The 16482-nt window shown below is 51.1% G+C and overlaps 1 protein-coding gene across 5 annotated transcripts in view; it reads right to left on the reverse strand.

Annotated features, from left to right (window-relative positions):
• BRD4 (bromodomain containing 4) overlaps positions 1 to 16482 on the reverse strand; it is an 86347-nt gene that overhangs the window by 26640 nt on the left and 43225 nt on the right. For 3 of the 5 annotated variants that reach the window (XM_040444766.1, XM_040444765.1, XM_040444767.1), the window contains exons 2-6: positions 8944 to 9262; positions 5157 to 5294; positions 3698 to 3833; positions 1892 to 2181; positions 832 to 1194 (exon numbers count right to left, since the gene is read on the reverse strand). In XM_040444766.1, the coding sequence (XP_040300700.1) occupies positions 832 to 1194; positions 1892 to 2181; positions 3698 to 3833; positions 5157 to 5294; positions 8944 to 9228 (1212 nt within the window). In that variant the 5' untranslated portion in view covers positions 9229 to 9262. Of the gene's footprint in view, positions 1 to 831; positions 1195 to 1891; positions 2182 to 3697; positions 3834 to 4433; positions 4521 to 5156; positions 5295 to 8943; positions 9263 to 16482 lie in introns of those variants that run through there. The other 2 variants (XM_040444769.1, XM_040444768.1) reach the window with 2 other exon arrangements.

Genomic DNA, 16482 nt, shown 5'->3' on the forward strand with positions numbered 1-16482 from the left:
AGCAGGTCAGTTTTGCAGCGGAGCAGAGAAGAGATCATCACCTTAGTTCTCTGTCAGGTGGACAAAAAGACACTCAAAAGCAAGTCTCAGGGCTGGGAAATGCCCTGCTAGCACGCCAAACCCACCCATCCTGGTCACTGTGACTAAGGACCAAGTGGACACAGAATAAATGGAGACAGAACTTCAGCCAGACTGTAAGAGAAGGGCTGGGACCAGTTCTGACCTGACATATACCTGTCTTGGTGATATGGGATAAGACAGGGGTCAAAAGGAACATAAGTACTGTCCCCTCTTCTGTCTGTCCCATGTTGGGGACAGGCTTACTCTACTCTCAGACAGAGAGAAATGCAAAATGGCTTAAAATAAATAAACATAACCAAAAAGGCCTCAAAATACGACAGTGAAGATGCCAGCACTTGTGTGTCTCCTCCTGAGAGGAGACATCAAGACTCACTCTATGACACCGGGCCTGGCAAAGTCATCAACTCTCAACCCCTCCTGGAACATTAACTGTGTGCAAAGTGCCCATGGGCACCAGGGCCCAGGGCCCAAGGCCACAGAGGGCTTGTCCCCAGACCAGAGGGCACAGCATTGCTGCTGTCTGGGAAGAAAATTCCCAAGCACGTGGTCCTGGAGGCCATCCCCTACAATTCCCAGCAGGGGGCGCTGGGCTGCTTTGAGCTGGTGAGAAGAGACAGCTGCTAGGGCACAGTTCAGAAGCACCCAGGGCCTGGACCCTCCTCTTGGACCAGGCTAGGAGGTTCTGACCTTCTCTGTCCCGGTGAGCCCTGTCCCCAGCAGCTCGGGGGGGGGGGGGGGGCATCTGCTCACCTTGATTGTGCTCATGTCCATGGGGTGCTTGATGATGTCACAGTAGTCGTGCAGGCCCAATGCCTCTACGTCCACAGGCTTGTAGAACGGCCAGGCGTAGGCTGCGTGCTTCTTGGCAAACATCTCCTTGAGGATGCCACTGCAGCACTTGAGCTGCTCTGAGACCTTGCTGCTCTTATCCGACACTGGGTGCTGCTGAGAGTCGGGCACGTCCTTCTTGGGGGGCTTCACAGGCCGGCTGCTCTCCCGCCGGGGGCCCAGCTTGGCAGTCTTAGGCTCCGGGGGTAGTGATGGTGGTTCATGAATGGGGTCAATGGTGGTGGGGGTGGTGGTGTCCGCTTTCCTCTTAACTCCCTTCTTTGTCTGCCGAGAGCACAGGGGTGACAAGCACGGTCAAAGGTGATGGCCGGCACAGCTGTCCCTCCCTCCGCTCACTCCTGCAGCTGGGTCCTTTCTGGGGTTCCAACATTCACGGGGAATGGGGCTCAAAGGTAACTCCATAGGTGAAGGACCGAGCCAAGAAAAGACCTGTCCCATCACTCTCTCTGCAGCTGGGACAGGACCTGCCAGTGGCAGGAGAAAGCACACACGCAAGAGCACAATCTGCTCACTGGAGGCCACAGAAACCTCCTGAAGCAGCTTCCCACTTAATGCCAGGGAAGCCGCTCAGAGCCAAGCCTGGACACATTGGCCCCCCCAGGGCAGGCACGTCTCAGAGACTATAAGGGTGCCATCTGCAAACATGCACAGTCTAAATTAGAACTAGGGAAGGGGCTGGGGGGTTGGCAAGCCCTGGGGGGTGGGCTCAACTATGGGACCTGTGGGCCAGCAGGGCAGCAGCTTCTAGGCCGTGACTTAAACACTGCACAGTGCCCCCAAAACACCCACAAAGTGCCCCAGGAGCCAGGACAAGCTCTGCATGAAGCGCCGGCAGTGACAGTGACTTGTCTCCTGCAAGCCTCACTGCTATGGAAGGGAAGACAAAAAAGAGGGGGTGCTGAGGTGGTAGGAGCCCACCAGTGGCCAGGTTGGGCCACACGCACACACACAGAACACTCACCTTCACAGGCTGTGGGGTGGCCGCGATGATGGGTGGGTGGCTCTGCACAGGCTGGGGGTTTGGCGCAGGTGGGGGTGGTGGCTGAGGGGGCACCGGCGGGGCTGTCTGCAGTGGCTGGGGAGGCACCACTGTCATGACGGGGGTCTGAACGATGAGGTCTGGGGTGACCGCAGGGAAGGGGTGAGGTGTAGCCTGCACAGGCGGAGGGTTCTGCTGAGGGGTCTGGGTCTGCGGAGGAGTCGATGCTTGAGTTGTGTTTGGTACCGTAGAGACGCCAGGTTTTGCCGTCCCTACCAATCATAAAAGGGACAGGTGGTTAGATGCCGAACCTGACACACGCTGGCTGACCTCATGGAGACACTGTCACATGTGGTGAGCACACATCTGTGCGGGCAGAGCACATAACGTCACCGTAACTATTCGCCTAAGAGACAGAACAACCCGTACACCCCAGACCTTGGCCAAATTGGTCCACCTGCCCCAGGGATCTCTGAGAGCAGCGGCACACTGCATGCCACACCTCCTGAAGCGTCCTGGCTTCAAGTCCCAAATCAGGCACAAAGACGCCTTCATGGGCATGGAGGCCGGGGCCAAAGGAGCAGGAAACACACGCTGAGAGTTAGCACCAGGCCTGTAGATGGGGAGCGGAAAAATGTTCCTTGGCACTTTCGGACAGAGCTGTCCTCATTCCCAGAAGCGCTGCCTTCTGAGTAAGCAATTCTGGCAGGGGGCCGCCATCAGCAGCCCTGGCCAAGGTTTCTGGAAACTGGCAAACTTCCACCTCCCTGAGCCACAGGAGGAGGCTGGACGGCCGCTGCCCTTTGTGACCGGCTCAGACTGCCTCCTGCAGCTGCGCGGGTGAGCCCAGACACAACACCCTGCATCTGTCCCATGTGCAGACCAAACTCCTGGTCCCAGAGAGTAAGGGCAGGCCTCCTGGACGGTAAGGATACTGGCCACCCCGTGGCAGGACCCACGTCTACGGGATGACCCTCAGGACCACCTGTCCTTGGCTACCCCTCATCCCAGCAGGGGATTAGGCCAGCGCCCTTTGCTCCCGTGAAGCCACCACTTCTGAGCAGGGCGGGAAGTCAGTCGAAAGCCCTCTCTTTAGAGAAGCAAACACCCCACAGCATGGGCCACCTCAGCACAGAGCTAAGGATGGCAAGATGCAGAAGGGAGCTGTTAGAGCTTTTCCTAGACAGAAACATTTCACTGTTTCTCCTCTCTCCCCAGCAGCTGGCCTTTGGAATCCTGTGTCAGGCTGAGAGACGGGGGCAGGAAGCAGGGTGGCCGCTGAGATAGACAAGGAAGGGAGAGCTTCACTTTGACTTCAAAAGCATCAAAAGGCAGGCCTGGCTCTGACATAAGCATCTTAAGATAATTCAAACAACCAACTTCAAGGTTCAAGGATACGATTGTTAGTTAAAACCGCCACTGGTCAGGTGAATTCCTTTTCTCTAAAATGGAGTAAATAATTCAAATAACAAAAATGCTTTGAAAAAGTCACTTTTTAACCAAGGTCCATAAGAAAAAAAAAGAAAAAAAGAGAAGAAAAAAAAAAAAAAAAGAAAAGAAAAGAAAAAAAAAAAAAGCAGGGTCCAATTATTTCTACTTTGTGGGAGGTCACACACTCATGCGACCCTCTGAAAGGGGCACTTTCACCACTAAGCCTGACCCTACTACCACTCCCAGTTAGTCCCTCACTGAACCTGGAGAAGGAGACAAGATTGGGGAGAAGGAAAGCCAATGTCCTTGTTATTTCAATGTGAGGCAAACGGTGCTGGGGCACTAGAGGTACCCTACCTGCTTCTTTCCTCCCACGTCCTCTTCCTTTTGCCTGGACTATCATGATCTCAGTTTCTTCAGTGGGCAGTTCATTGATTTTCTGCAAGAAGAGCTTCTCCAGAGCTTCTGCCATTAAGACTATGTCATCTCCAGGCTGGAAAAGGAGACACGGGGGTGAGGGTCAGAAAGCCCTCACCACCTCTCTAGATAGAGCAAGCGCTGCCCACCCTGTGCCACCCACCCCCTGCCCCAAAGCATGAAGTATCATAGTCAGGGTCCTTCCCGATCTGAATCCTAAAGGGCCACAACAGTTATGCCACCAGATATCACAGAGGTTCACGTGCCTGAATCAGCACCCGTCCACCTGCACCTCCCTCTCCAGTCTTTTAAGCTCTGGCCTGAGAAACCATCCTAGTGCCTTAAGTATCTAACAAGCCCTGCCAATCACTGACAGAATCCCTCCTCTGACACAATTCCACTCCACTACAAATACTTGAATTACACAGGATTTCTTGCCACAGATACATTAGCAGGGCTCTGACAATGCTCCCCAGTGTTCCCTCAAGGCAGCTCACTGGGGATCGGGTCATGCCTATCTCGAACTACATTATGGGTCCCCACTCTGTTGCCTCATCTACGACATGCTGTTCCCACTCAGCTCTAAACTGAGAAGCTCATCTGTGGACATTTCACTGAAACCTAGTGATGAGAGCTGAGACTTTTAAAAAAACACAGTAAACTTCAAGAAACTCACCTACCCATCTCTTCTGGGCAATTTTACCCACTACACCAGCAGAGGTCAAAAGCTGAGTTCTGTATAGTGTCTCCCTCCAGAGCCGTTCTATATGAAAGGGTTGGTTTTAATCACATCTGTGGTCTGAACTGTAAACAAATGATCTGGCTTCATGGCACAGCCGAGCCGAAAGGTTTGGCTAACGGGGTTAAGAAGTGACCTTCAGGTCTACAAGTGAGATCAGGGGACATTCAATTCTACGGCCACAAGTTGTCAATGGTCATGTCCACATTTCAGATGCGGCGGCCCCCATCACACCCTCTCTCACATTGAGGTTTCTGTTTGAACACACCTTTGCACAACTACATGTTAGTAGGCTCCTTCCTGACAATTGACATCACCCAAATGGACTTTTTAATGAGTTGTCACTGTCCTTCTCACACCTTCTCTACTACACATGCCCAAGAACCAAAATCCCAAGGGCACAAGAAGCACATGCTTCAAGCTAACAAGGACGGCTTGGAAGTAAAGCAAGGCCAGCACCCTCCTCCCCAAAAAAGAAACACCCAGTCACAGGCAAAGCCATGGGTCCCATTATTTCTGCCTCCAAATGATCTCCTCCCATCAGACTCTAAATCCCACTGGCTACCAAGCACCCCTGCCCACAGGCTCCAGATATGCCCACCTCCTTCTCCTCTCCTCCCCTCCCCTCAGGGCAGCTGGACACCTGCCACCACATCTCACCTTGTTGTAGATGTAACAATTTGTAAACATAGTGTTGAAGTCCTGGATACATTCCTGAGCATTCCAGTAATAGTTGTTTTCCAAGCGCTTCTTTATTGTTCCCATATCCATAGGCGTTTTAATGATCTTATAGTAATCCTGGAGAGCAAAAAGAGCAAAAGGCCAGTGTCACCTTCCCGGCCATGCAGCATTCATAGGTGGGCCTGTGGATCTCACTCCAGGAACACAGATGAGAGCCACGGCACAGACTGAAGCCCTTCCATGGTCTCAGCAAGCCATCTCAGCGGGAATCCAAGACAAAGTGAGAATTAGGGAAGAATTCTTACATGTCGGGTGCAAATCTGGAGGGAAAATGTCCAAGTCTGTCACGTGCCCAGGTCTGGGAACAGGTTGTCTTTACTGAGATCTAGGCTTTTTTCCCTTTTTTTTGTGTGATGTTAAAATCCTTTAATTTCTAGTAAATAACAGGGAAAACATACAGCTTTTTGAAAAGCAGTCCTTATCTAGTAAAACAACCTACAGCAGGTTGTACTTTCTCCCTACTATTTTGACAGTTTACTGGTCCATAAAATGCAAAATCCTATGGAACCAGCATCGAGGCACACCTGTAACAACTGGAATCCCTGCTTCTGATCACACTGAAGAACCATGGAGCAGAAGCCTCCACCTTCACTCAAGTTCACCACACTTCCATTTCCATTACTGGTCTTTCTAAAGGATGTGTCAGCAGTACCTGGATATAGCTGAATAACCAACCAGGTTAATGAGGAATCCAGACAACCCGTACAATCCTCAGTTTAAAAAAAAAAAAAAAAAAAAAAAAAAAAAAATCCAGCAGACCCCACTCCTCAAAACTTCACACCTTACTCTACAAGTGCCAAACGGAAGGAGCCAGACGGCAGGTGTAGATATCCTAAAGCCCTTCAAATCAGACTCTACTACTGTCTGCTTTCTCTAAATCTAAATCTATCCTAAAAACTGAATGTTTATATTTAAAAATAACCACAGAAGGTATCTGGGGACAGAACAGGCAGCACACCAGGCTTCCCTGTAGAAGGACCAGAGAGAGCCAGGCAGGGAGACCCGCATGCAGCTGGCCAGCTCCAAGGTAGACTGCAATCTCAGAGGCTCCCTTAATCAGGCCTGGGTGTGGTATCAGAACCAGTCCTGATGGCAGAGAGGCAGGCCTATCCCTCACCAAGTGCCACGGTCTTGCCTGGAAATGGTGGACAGTATTGGAAAGGTAAGCACAGGGTGTGAGGCTTTAAGCTGTTCTGACACCCGTGAGAAAGGAACAAAAGCAACCAGCTTACACATAATGAGTGGCAGAGATCATAGCCCTGAGCTGGCAAGGGCTACACACGCATGCCCGGGTACCCTGCCCAGGAGGCCACAAGGACAGACTGTACCAGACTTTCTATATTCTACTATGGCTCTGGCCACCTTTCCCAAGAGAACCAAGGCCCCAGTGGAAATATATTTTTTAGTTTATGGCCAATAATGGTGTCAGCTGCTTGAACTGGCCATGGCCTATCAAGTAGAGGGAGAGAGACAGAAAGCGAGCGCATGAGCGTGCCGACAAGGGGGCAGTGGGTTTAGGGGCATGACAATCCAACTGTACATGTTTACTGAACAGAAGGGGCAGGCATTCTAGTGAAAAGTCCAGCAGAGATCAGAGGACAAAATGCAGATAAAGATTCCTGGAAGGTGTCAGAAAACAGAAAAAGAAAGAACCCTTTTTTTTGTGGCTGTAGTAACATTTTCTCGAGGCGGGGGAGAGGTCCCTGGAACCCCAGGCTTTAAGCAGAACGCTGCTTCTGACTGACTAGCCCTGCCCTACTCCTCTGGGTCAGTTCCTGGCGCTCCCACCTCCCTGAAGACACCAGATCAGTGCCACCTTGCGCCGGCCTCTTCTTCCTATGTCAGAACTGCTGAGGGTAATGTCAACAATCACAGAGACAGGGATTCACACTGTGACCTCCGGGGAGCCTGGCCTCCACTGCACAGTGAATGACCTCAAACTCCCAAACCACTGGGCCTTACAGACCCCCCTGCCCCATGTCTGTCCTGCTAGCTGGGGATGCTGCCTTCTCGGGATTTTGGGTACCCCCGCGCCCCCCCCCCCCCCTTTTCCTCGGTCTTCGCCCTCTCAGCCCTCTGAATTTTCCTGTAACAAACCAACCCCTCCTCCATTCTGGCCCTGCCGCGGTTTCCCTTCAATGCCAAATTTCTCGAAATGATGGCTTCACATCCTCACCTTCTCATTCACACCGTCGGGAATCTGGTTTCTACTTCTGCGTCACATCTTCCTAAGGTCACCAATGCCTTCCTAAAGGCCAACAGGAGGGTCAGGTCGGAATCCTCATCTCTTTGACCTCCCTGCAGCCTCTGATGTGGAAACCTGGGGGACTGCTCTCTGCTGGTGATTCTCCTGGCTCTCTTCTACAGGTCTCCCACCACCTCCCTCTGGTGCTATAAAAGTTGCAGTACCCCCTGGATTTCACCCCCCACCCCAGACCCACCTCCTCCCAGTCTTTGCCTTTGCTCTGGGAAGGTCACCCTCACCTGTGGATCCCACACGGCCCAGCCCAACCCACTAACCCAAACAGAGATTATGCTGTAGCAAGCTCTCTGAAGAACCTCCCTCCAGTGACAGGTCGTCTGCCCCTACTCCTTGTCACGGTCACCAGCAAGAGTAGCCTCTGAAGCCCAGATCTGGCAAGGATCCTCTTTTGCTTCCGCCCCTTTTCTTGAGCCAGTTCATGATCTAGACCCGCAGTGCCTCCTCCTGACTTGCTCTTCCTGAGTGCACATGACACATACTCAACAGAGAGAGGTAATTGGACGAATGTCACGGACACAGCTGCTTTCACAACAGGAGGGTCACACTAGCAGTGTATTCATCCTTTTTGAAACTGGATGCCTGGCAAAGGCTGAGGTTCCTACACTTGTGCAGTTCAAACCCCCAAAGACCCACGCCTGCGTCTATGGCAATAATCATGTAACTCCTCGTCCAGGGGATGTGTGAGACTTAGCAAACAGCAGGGCTTAACTTAGAGACACTTAGTCCTCAATGCTAGAAGAAAAGAAAAAAATTATCTATCCCGTTTCTTCCCTGAGGTTCAGTTAGAAATACAAACTGAGGTTCCAGAACCATTTGCTAGGGATGTGGGCAAAAGGAAAACTCTCTAGGGAAAGAGCAGAAGAGGGGTACCGAAGAACCAAAGCAAGTGCACCGTGGCTGCAACTGAGCAGGTGGCGGGTGTGCGTGGAGGCAGCCGAGGGCAAAGCTGCACCGGTTACCTCCTCCCTCCAACCAGGCCCCTCCAAGTACTGGTTGCCTGGGAGATACTCCACTGCCTCTTCCCGCCCTGCGCTCTGGGTGATCGCGACGATGACGATGACGACCATGTCAGTACAGAAAAGGTACTGCAGCAAACCAGTCCCCCTTCCACAGCCTCCCAACCATGCCTGAGAAGTAGGGGGCCTGGACCACCAACTGCTCCTACTTCAGCTCCCCTAAGGGATCAGAAGGAAAGCTGCAAGCACTCCTTTTCACCCCCATTTCAACTTCTCTACAGTTTCTCCCGGAGCCGAAATCTAAGAACTGATGACTGTCCGTCAAGACTACCAAAACCATTCACTCAAGGGCCTCATGAGTGCTGGCAGTTCAGAGCGGGGCCCCAAAGGCAGTTCTGTGTCCTCCTCCCATCCCCCACCGTCCCCAGGAGCAACACGGGAAGGGACCTGGAGGACAGCAGCCCCGGGCCCTGCCCAAGTTACTCACAGGGAGGTTTAGCTTGACGGCGTCCACAGGCTGCTGGAAAGGCCACGCAAACTGGTGTTTCCATAGTGTCTTGAGCACCACTTTGAGCAGATATTGCAATTGATTCGTCTGCCTCTTGGGCTTGTTGGGGTTGGAGGTCTCTGGGGGCGGGGGGTTGGTGCTGGCTGTGTTGGCTTGCTGGGGTTGGGCCTGGGCCTGCGTTGTAGACATTTGGGTGGTTTCTAGTCCATCCCCCATCACTGGCAGATTTCTCAATCTCGTCCCAGGGCCGCTCTCCGCAGACATGCTACTGATCCCATCACATTCTTCACTGGGCACTCTACAAGGAGAAAAAAGCCATAATCAGAAACCAGGCAGCAGATGGGCACCACTCACAGTGCCACGAGTGTGTGGCTTCCAAGGGCCGAGCTCCTCTGGTGGAAACTGGTCAGGCTGACCAGAAAGACGCTTCTTGCACTGACTAAAATAAAAGGCCCCCTGTGTCTGCTCTCTTCGGCAGAGAGCAGACGACGCATCCTACAGAACGGAAGAGAGAGCAAGTACCAATGGCGAATGTCAGGAGAGACGGGGCTCAGAGAGAAGAGCTGACCAGGAGCCTTCAAGGGCTGTGAGCACTACTGATTCCATGCAGAAAGAGGCAGAATAAGCAACAAACCAGGTTCTCACATCATGTAACGGTTATTAAAAAAAAAAAGTTTTCACTCATTTAGTTGGGGTTAGGGGGACAGAAACCGCATCCCCGAGCAGGCTCTGGCAGTATAGGTGCACAGCCTGACATGGGGCTCGATCCCATGAACCATGAGATCATGACGTGAACCCGAGTCGGACGCCTGACACACAGAGCCACCCAGGCAACCCCCATGTGAGAGTTTTTCAGGGACACTGCCTGTGTGGGAGGCAGGATGATTTGCAAGCCCCCAAATATGTCCTTTACATTAAAATTCTTTGTACTTGTGGCTCACGAAACATTGAGCCAAGTCAGTAATTCTGTTTGGCGATCAGGGCCAGAAGAGTGGCCCACAGAGTCCACTGCCGAGGGCTCGGGGCAAATGCTCACACTCACTAAGAACACGTCCTTGGTGACTAAAATAATGCGTGTTTGATGATTAAAGAAATCCCACAAAGTGTTGATAACCTAAAAGTTATCACTTTATTAACCAGGTTTTCAAAGCTTATTCACAGAGATACAGAAGGTTACCTCTCACGAACTGCACAGGGGGTGTGAGACCCCCAGTTCAATGCCTGTATGAGCACCCCTTCCGAGGCACTCTCCTCACCTGAACGACCCCTGCTTCAGGCCACGCCAAGAATGCAAATCCCGCCAAGAGCATCCTCACGATGGCAACTTTGTGCACCTGTCCAGTTATTCTAACAAAACCACAGATATGGGGTACATGTTTTTACTGCCAAAATGCCCTCCAGAAACACAGTAATTCACCCCTTACTTGCAGTGCCGAGAGTTCCCACACTCTGTTAATGAGAAGAAACATCTGCTCAAATGTGTACTGACTATTTGGCATTCTTTCGGTGTACACTTTTCTACTGGCAAGAAAAAGGAAGTATCAGCTTTAAGCCCAGTGCCCAGAATAAGAAAGACTTTGTAATCTAGGAGCTGCCTGCAGCTAATGAATATCGCCAGTAATAACCCTAGGAGTTCAGCGCGGGTAAGAAAACCTCTCCGGCTAAGGGAGTCAGGCAAAGGCTTAGGAAAAAAGGGCAGATTTTACAATCACACGACTCTGGTAGGCAGAGGGGACCAAAAAAGACAGGGCACGTTCACTGGCTCTGTCATGGCTTTCTTTCTGGAACACACTTAGCACAAGCTAGGCACTCTGGCTGCTGAAGAATTACTTTATAATTCAATCCAAGTGTGATTTAAACCAAGAGCCCCACAAAAGTTTTGGTAGATGCAGTTCTGGCAAATTATCAAGTTTTAAAAGCACCAGGGGAAAGCTTGCTACGTAAAAGCAAGTCCCTCACAGGGGGCTGTGGAGAGCTGGCCCTCCTGGTCTGAGGCGTCCACCTCCCCACCCTCTGCCCCCATGGCCAGCCCCACACATGGGTCCTATTTGCAGGGGAAGCCCATGAGCTGACAAAACGGACCTGGTCAAGGAGACGGCATTCCTTCCAGGGTGCTCTGGCTGACTGCAGGTCTAGGTGTCACCTGGCTAGTGAACACATGGGAGAGGCCGCTGCAGGGAGAGGACCCAAGTGGGAGGAGCCCAAAGCCAACACGTGCAAGAGGCTGAATCTTACAGATTCAGTCTGGGAACTGAATCCAGGCTTGCTTTAAGAGGTTAAGACTGGGACACCTGGGTGGCTCCGTCGGTTAAGCGTCCGACTTCGGCTCAGGTCATGATCTCACGGTCCGTGAGTTTGAGCCCCATGTCGGGCTCTGTGCGGTCAGCTCAGAGCCTGGAGCCTGCTTCGGACAGTGTGTCTCTCTCGCTCTCTGCCCCTCCCCCACTCATGCTCTCTCAAAATTGAATAAATGTTAAAAAAAAAAAACCTTCAAATAAATAAATTTGACCCAGACTTATTAAAAAAAAAAAAAAAAAAAAGGTTAAGACTGTTCTTTATCCTTTTTCACCGAACAGGTAAGAAATCTGCCAAGTAAGTGCCTTTCCCCTTTTCCCAGATGGGATGGCCACTTAAAAACAAACAAGAAAGAAAGAACCAAACAAACCTCAAACCAAGTAATTCATTAGTCATTTAGTTCATTAGAGAGGACAACACTGTGGACAGATATCCTAGTGCTACCATCCAAGACACCAGAGGGTGGGTATGTTGCAGCAGTCCCAACTTAGGTCTAGATGTGGCCTTGCATCGAATGCTGAACTTAAGTATTTAATGAGGCCCAACTGTGTCCAAGACACCAGGTGAGTATTTATAATCTGTGCCCTTCTCAGGGTCCTCTGGAGATCTGAGAAGGGGGTGGAGGTGGGGGCAGCTCCTAGGGCAGACTCTAAGATGGGTGTGCTCTTCCAGAACAACAGGCTGGGAACACTTACAGGAATGGGAATAGGGGGGCTTTGAAGGTGTGAAGCGATTTCCGGGTACCCGCCCCCACCAAATGGTGCTAAAGATGGGGAAGGAGCACTCAGGGCTGAAACCAGACAGGCATCTGGCATCAGAGCTTGAGGGGGCCTGCAGGTGGGGAAGTGGGCAGCAGCCTGGACAGCATCTCCCAAGACAAGAGCAGTGTTCCAGGAGTTCAGGACCATGGAGGGGCATTTCCGTACATCAACTTCATCTGAAGGTGGGAACAGTGAGAATATCCTGGACTACAATACTTTCCAAAGGCAGATGTGACTGGGTAGGCCTGTTCCAGGCTCTGGAGACACAAGACACATCCCCTCTCCCATCAGGGTTACTTGTACAAGTCTGTCCAGAACTAATGGCCACGTGGTCCTGGAAGGAAGTGCCTGGGGCACAAATCAAGGCAGGGCAGTAGGCATGGAGGCTTTACTGGTGGGAGGTAAGCACATGAGGTATGCATGAGGAAAGCCCAGCTGGGAGGTAAGAAAGGAGCCCAATGACTTGAGTAAAATGCATCCCAATAAGAGCAGGAAGGAGAGGAAGCACCCAAAGGGTGGGGTAAGGTGTGGAACCATCAGCAGGAGATTGCTCAGAGGAGAGAACAGAGGGAAGGAAGAGAGATCAAGGGGCCAGGCTGAATCACACACCACTGAGTAGGACATGGGAAGGGAGGAAGCACCCCAGAAGCCGCATTCAGTCATGCGTGGAGCCTTCAAAAAGTGTGCCTTCATTCCTGAGGTGGGCAGCAAGGAAGACAGAAAAGGGTTTCTCCAACTGAGGTTTAATCAGTAAAGAGGGACCTCAACCTCAGAGAAGCAAGGTCTACCAGCCACCTGCAGAGTGATATGCCAGGGCTCAGGTGCGGCTGTAGGAGGGTTCAAAGGACACCTTTAGGTGGATGGCGTTTAATCACCTGGTATGCATCCTCTATTTTCATTTTACTCATTCCAGTACTCACAAGGAAAGTCCCTGATTGGTGCCAGTGTGAAAGGCTGTGCACAGAGGTGTCAGCAGAGAATATGACCATCTGCGTAGAATTTAACAATGCTGTTGTTCTGTTCTCATTGTATTTAATTTTACTGATATCCATGTGTGGTTTTTTTATTTAGTTTACTTTCAAAATAAAGACACTACAAACACAACAGTAAACTGTTTAAAAAAACAAAACAAAACCCAACACCATGTCTCTGGAGGGGAGCCAGCCAAGACCAACTGCGGGTTCCAGGTGGGAGAAGCCAGTGGGTCAGGAGAGTTTTCAGGAACTGTGGGAAGTGGGGCGGAGGGCAGAGAGCCAGGTACAGGACTGCAGAAGCTTTGGAGCACTCCCTGGAAAATCCTCCACAGGTAAGTGGATGTGGGTAATAGTTTATTGGGCAACTACAGAAACTGGGGTGGGGCCGGTGAGGCAGGAGGGGGAGACAGAGGGAAGAATGACATGGACAGTGTGCCAGCTGGCCAGGATCCTTCTGTATGGTCGCCATGGACCAGGCACACAGAGATACAGGACATGCTGAGTGTCTGCATACAAGTCTCAACAGAAGGGCAACATCACAGAGAAGGAAAGAGGTCAGCAGGATTCTTAAAAGTTCTTAAAAAGAACTCCTTGGAGTCAGCTGGGAAAAGGTTCCACGCAGCAGGACAGAATGCTGGTCCAAAGGAATAAAAGGAAACAAGTGTAAATGTGGCACCATCATGAAGGGAGGCTGGGATATACACTGAAGTGAGTCTGGAAAGCTGGAAAGGAGGGTGGCACTAAGTGAGGATAAAGCATGATTTGCAGTTCTGCTTCCACTATTCAGTTTCTCCAAGAAAACAGCCTGAGAATTTCACAGCCAAGCACATGGCAGGTAAGGTAAGCTGCCACAGCAAGGGGCAGGGGTGGCCCCCAGTCAGCCACAAGCACACAAAATGCCAGGGGGCCAAGCACGCCCCACCAGGAGGAAGCAGTCCCATATGTTTTCCATTAAGCAATGACATTCTGGAAGTCTCTCAACAGTGTCCACAGGGCAAGATGAAGTCAAGGCAACTGACTTCTGGAACCTGTGGGCTGGGCTGTACCTTTTTTTCTCTCCAAATGGACTCTCAGGGAAGCTAAGGGATGGAAGGCTCTGGACATAACCACTTTTCTTCACCTTCAAGCGAGCCCTGATGGGCTGTTGAGCCAAGAAAGCTGCATTTTTTTGTTGTTGTTGTTCACAAAATGAACAGAGCTTTCTCTACAGATAGCCTGATCCTCCAACTTTGCCTCATCTCTACGCTTTTAAACCACTATTTCCACCACAAAAGCCAAACACCCTTCCCTAGTCAGCCCTCTCACATTTGACACATAGTAACATTTAAATCCTCAAAACAACTCTTAGATTGCTTCTGGTCTTATCCCCATTTTAAAGATGAAGAAACGGAGGCACAGAAAAGTAACTTCCCCAGAAAGTAGAAAGATCAGACCTAAGCAGCCAGGGTGACCCAGACTCTAACATGACTCCTGGGAAGTTTCAGTTGGACTTGGAATCAAGGAAGCCCCCATTTAGCAGATGAACATGCAACTCCAGAAAGGCCCAATGCAAATGATCGGGACAAGCTGGCGCATCTTAAGTAACATGAAAAACTAAGCACAAGACCCATACACTTGTGAAGACTGAGGTCAATCAGGAAAGAAACTGCTAGAGGCTGTCAGTTCAAATGCGAAGACATGGTGCAGTTTAACAGATCAGATGGACCTCAGAGACACAAGCACCTCAAAGTTTCTTTCAGGTGGCTCTCAAGACAACCAGTGACAGGTGACATCCATCTACGTGAGGGATCGCCATGAGATGACCAGGATGTCCTGCTCCACACTCACAGCTTAAGAAGCCATGGCCCGAAAACCTGCAGCTCAGCCCTCCCAGGACTGAGGGAAACTAAAATCCTCACGAAACTTCCAGAAGCCACTCATTCGCACCGTGGCAAAGAACACAAAGGAAACCAACAAGACTCTCTAGTCTGTTGTGGGTCAAGAAAGACAGGCACTAGCAAGCGGCTCTGTGTGAGCCAGGGTGACTTCTCTGACACAACAGATCCAACTAGGTTCCTGCCTTAGGTACATTCTTCCCACAGTGGTCACCACCACCCCACCCCGCACTGCCCCAGACCCTAGCATCAACACCAAACACAGTGGCCACGGTAGGCCCCCTTCCCTGTCACCTTCAGGCCTTTCACGTGCTGTACCTGGTGCTTCCCTGAACAGTCTGGCCAGGGCACACACACCTGGGAGCCCGGGGCCAGAGCCACTTTTACTTCATTCTTGTCCTCCCAGTACACAGCGAGTGCTCTCGGGTACGGAAGGCACTCTACACTAACGTCACCCTGGGGATTCTAGATCTCAAAGCTTTGGAAAGGAAAGCAGCTCGTGCTCGCACACAGAAAAATGTGGTGACTGCCAGATTCACTGGCTCAGCCAACGCATCCCGTGTGTGCCATGTGCCAGGCCCAGGACTCTGTGGTCAACGTGACATTCTTCCAGTGATTAAGCAATACTTGGGCAAGTACTGTAAAGGAGAAGGGCCAGGCTGCTCCGGCCAAGGACAGGGAGGGTGTGCACACTCCTGTGGTGGGTGAGGCACAGAGGGACAGAGAAGGACAGAGAGGGTCAAGGCTTGTGACAGGAGAAGGAGGGACCGATGCAGGGACACAGGCATGGGTCTGGAGGCCCATGGGAGATACCAGTGCATCTGAGGACCATTTGAAGTGGGAAGGGAGGGATGGCACAGCACAGGGGCCAGGTGACCACACTGGCTTTTGTCTTTCACAGGTTCTTGACTCAGGGCAGAGAATATAGTGGCAGGAGAAAAGGGGGGGGGGCATGCTTGGAGGGGGTCTGGGGGATAGATTCCAGGGCCATTCAGAACACAGATACAATAGAAGTCCATTCTTGCCTCATGGTTCATTTTCAACTATACCTGCACCTGTGGAGTTCACAGATGCAAAAGAGAGAGAACCCAAGAGCGGATGCACGTGGACAGGGTGAATCAATGGCTCAGCACCAGGGCTTATGGGGAGAGACAAGCTGAAAACTCACAAACTCCTAAATCTACCTGCATATATAAGGATGTAGGATTCCTGTGATACAGTAGACATCGTCTTCAACCAATTCAGGCAAAGTTTTAAGTCGAAAAGATCCTAAAATGCTATTCCGTTTTCATACTGACCTGTGGCCAAGAGGCAGGAGCCACCATTCACTGTGTTGAGTTAGTTGAAGGACAAGAGACAGGAAGAAAATTTCACCTACTGTTTCCAACCCAAAGAAGGCTGCATGATTCAAATGAGTGTCCTAGTCCTGAATCTATCCCCAACAGATACCTTACAACAAAGTCCCAATTTAAAGGAGTAAGGAAAAGATGAAGAGAGATTAGACAGTTAGTGCCCTGGTCCCCAAACTGAGTACCAAGAGTGTCATGGTACCTTAGAGGGGCACTGTGGGAACGATCAGTATAAGGCAATTAATAATTTCAAGGCCAGACTGCA

The sequence above is a fragment of the Herpailurus yagouaroundi genome, unplaced genomic scaffold (genome assembly GCF_014898765.1).
Source record: "Herpailurus yagouaroundi ecotype Mexico unplaced genomic scaffold, PumYag 193, whole genome shotgun sequence".
NCBI classification, from domain to species: Eukaryota; Metazoa; Chordata; class Mammalia; order Carnivora; family Felidae; genus Herpailurus; species Herpailurus yagouaroundi.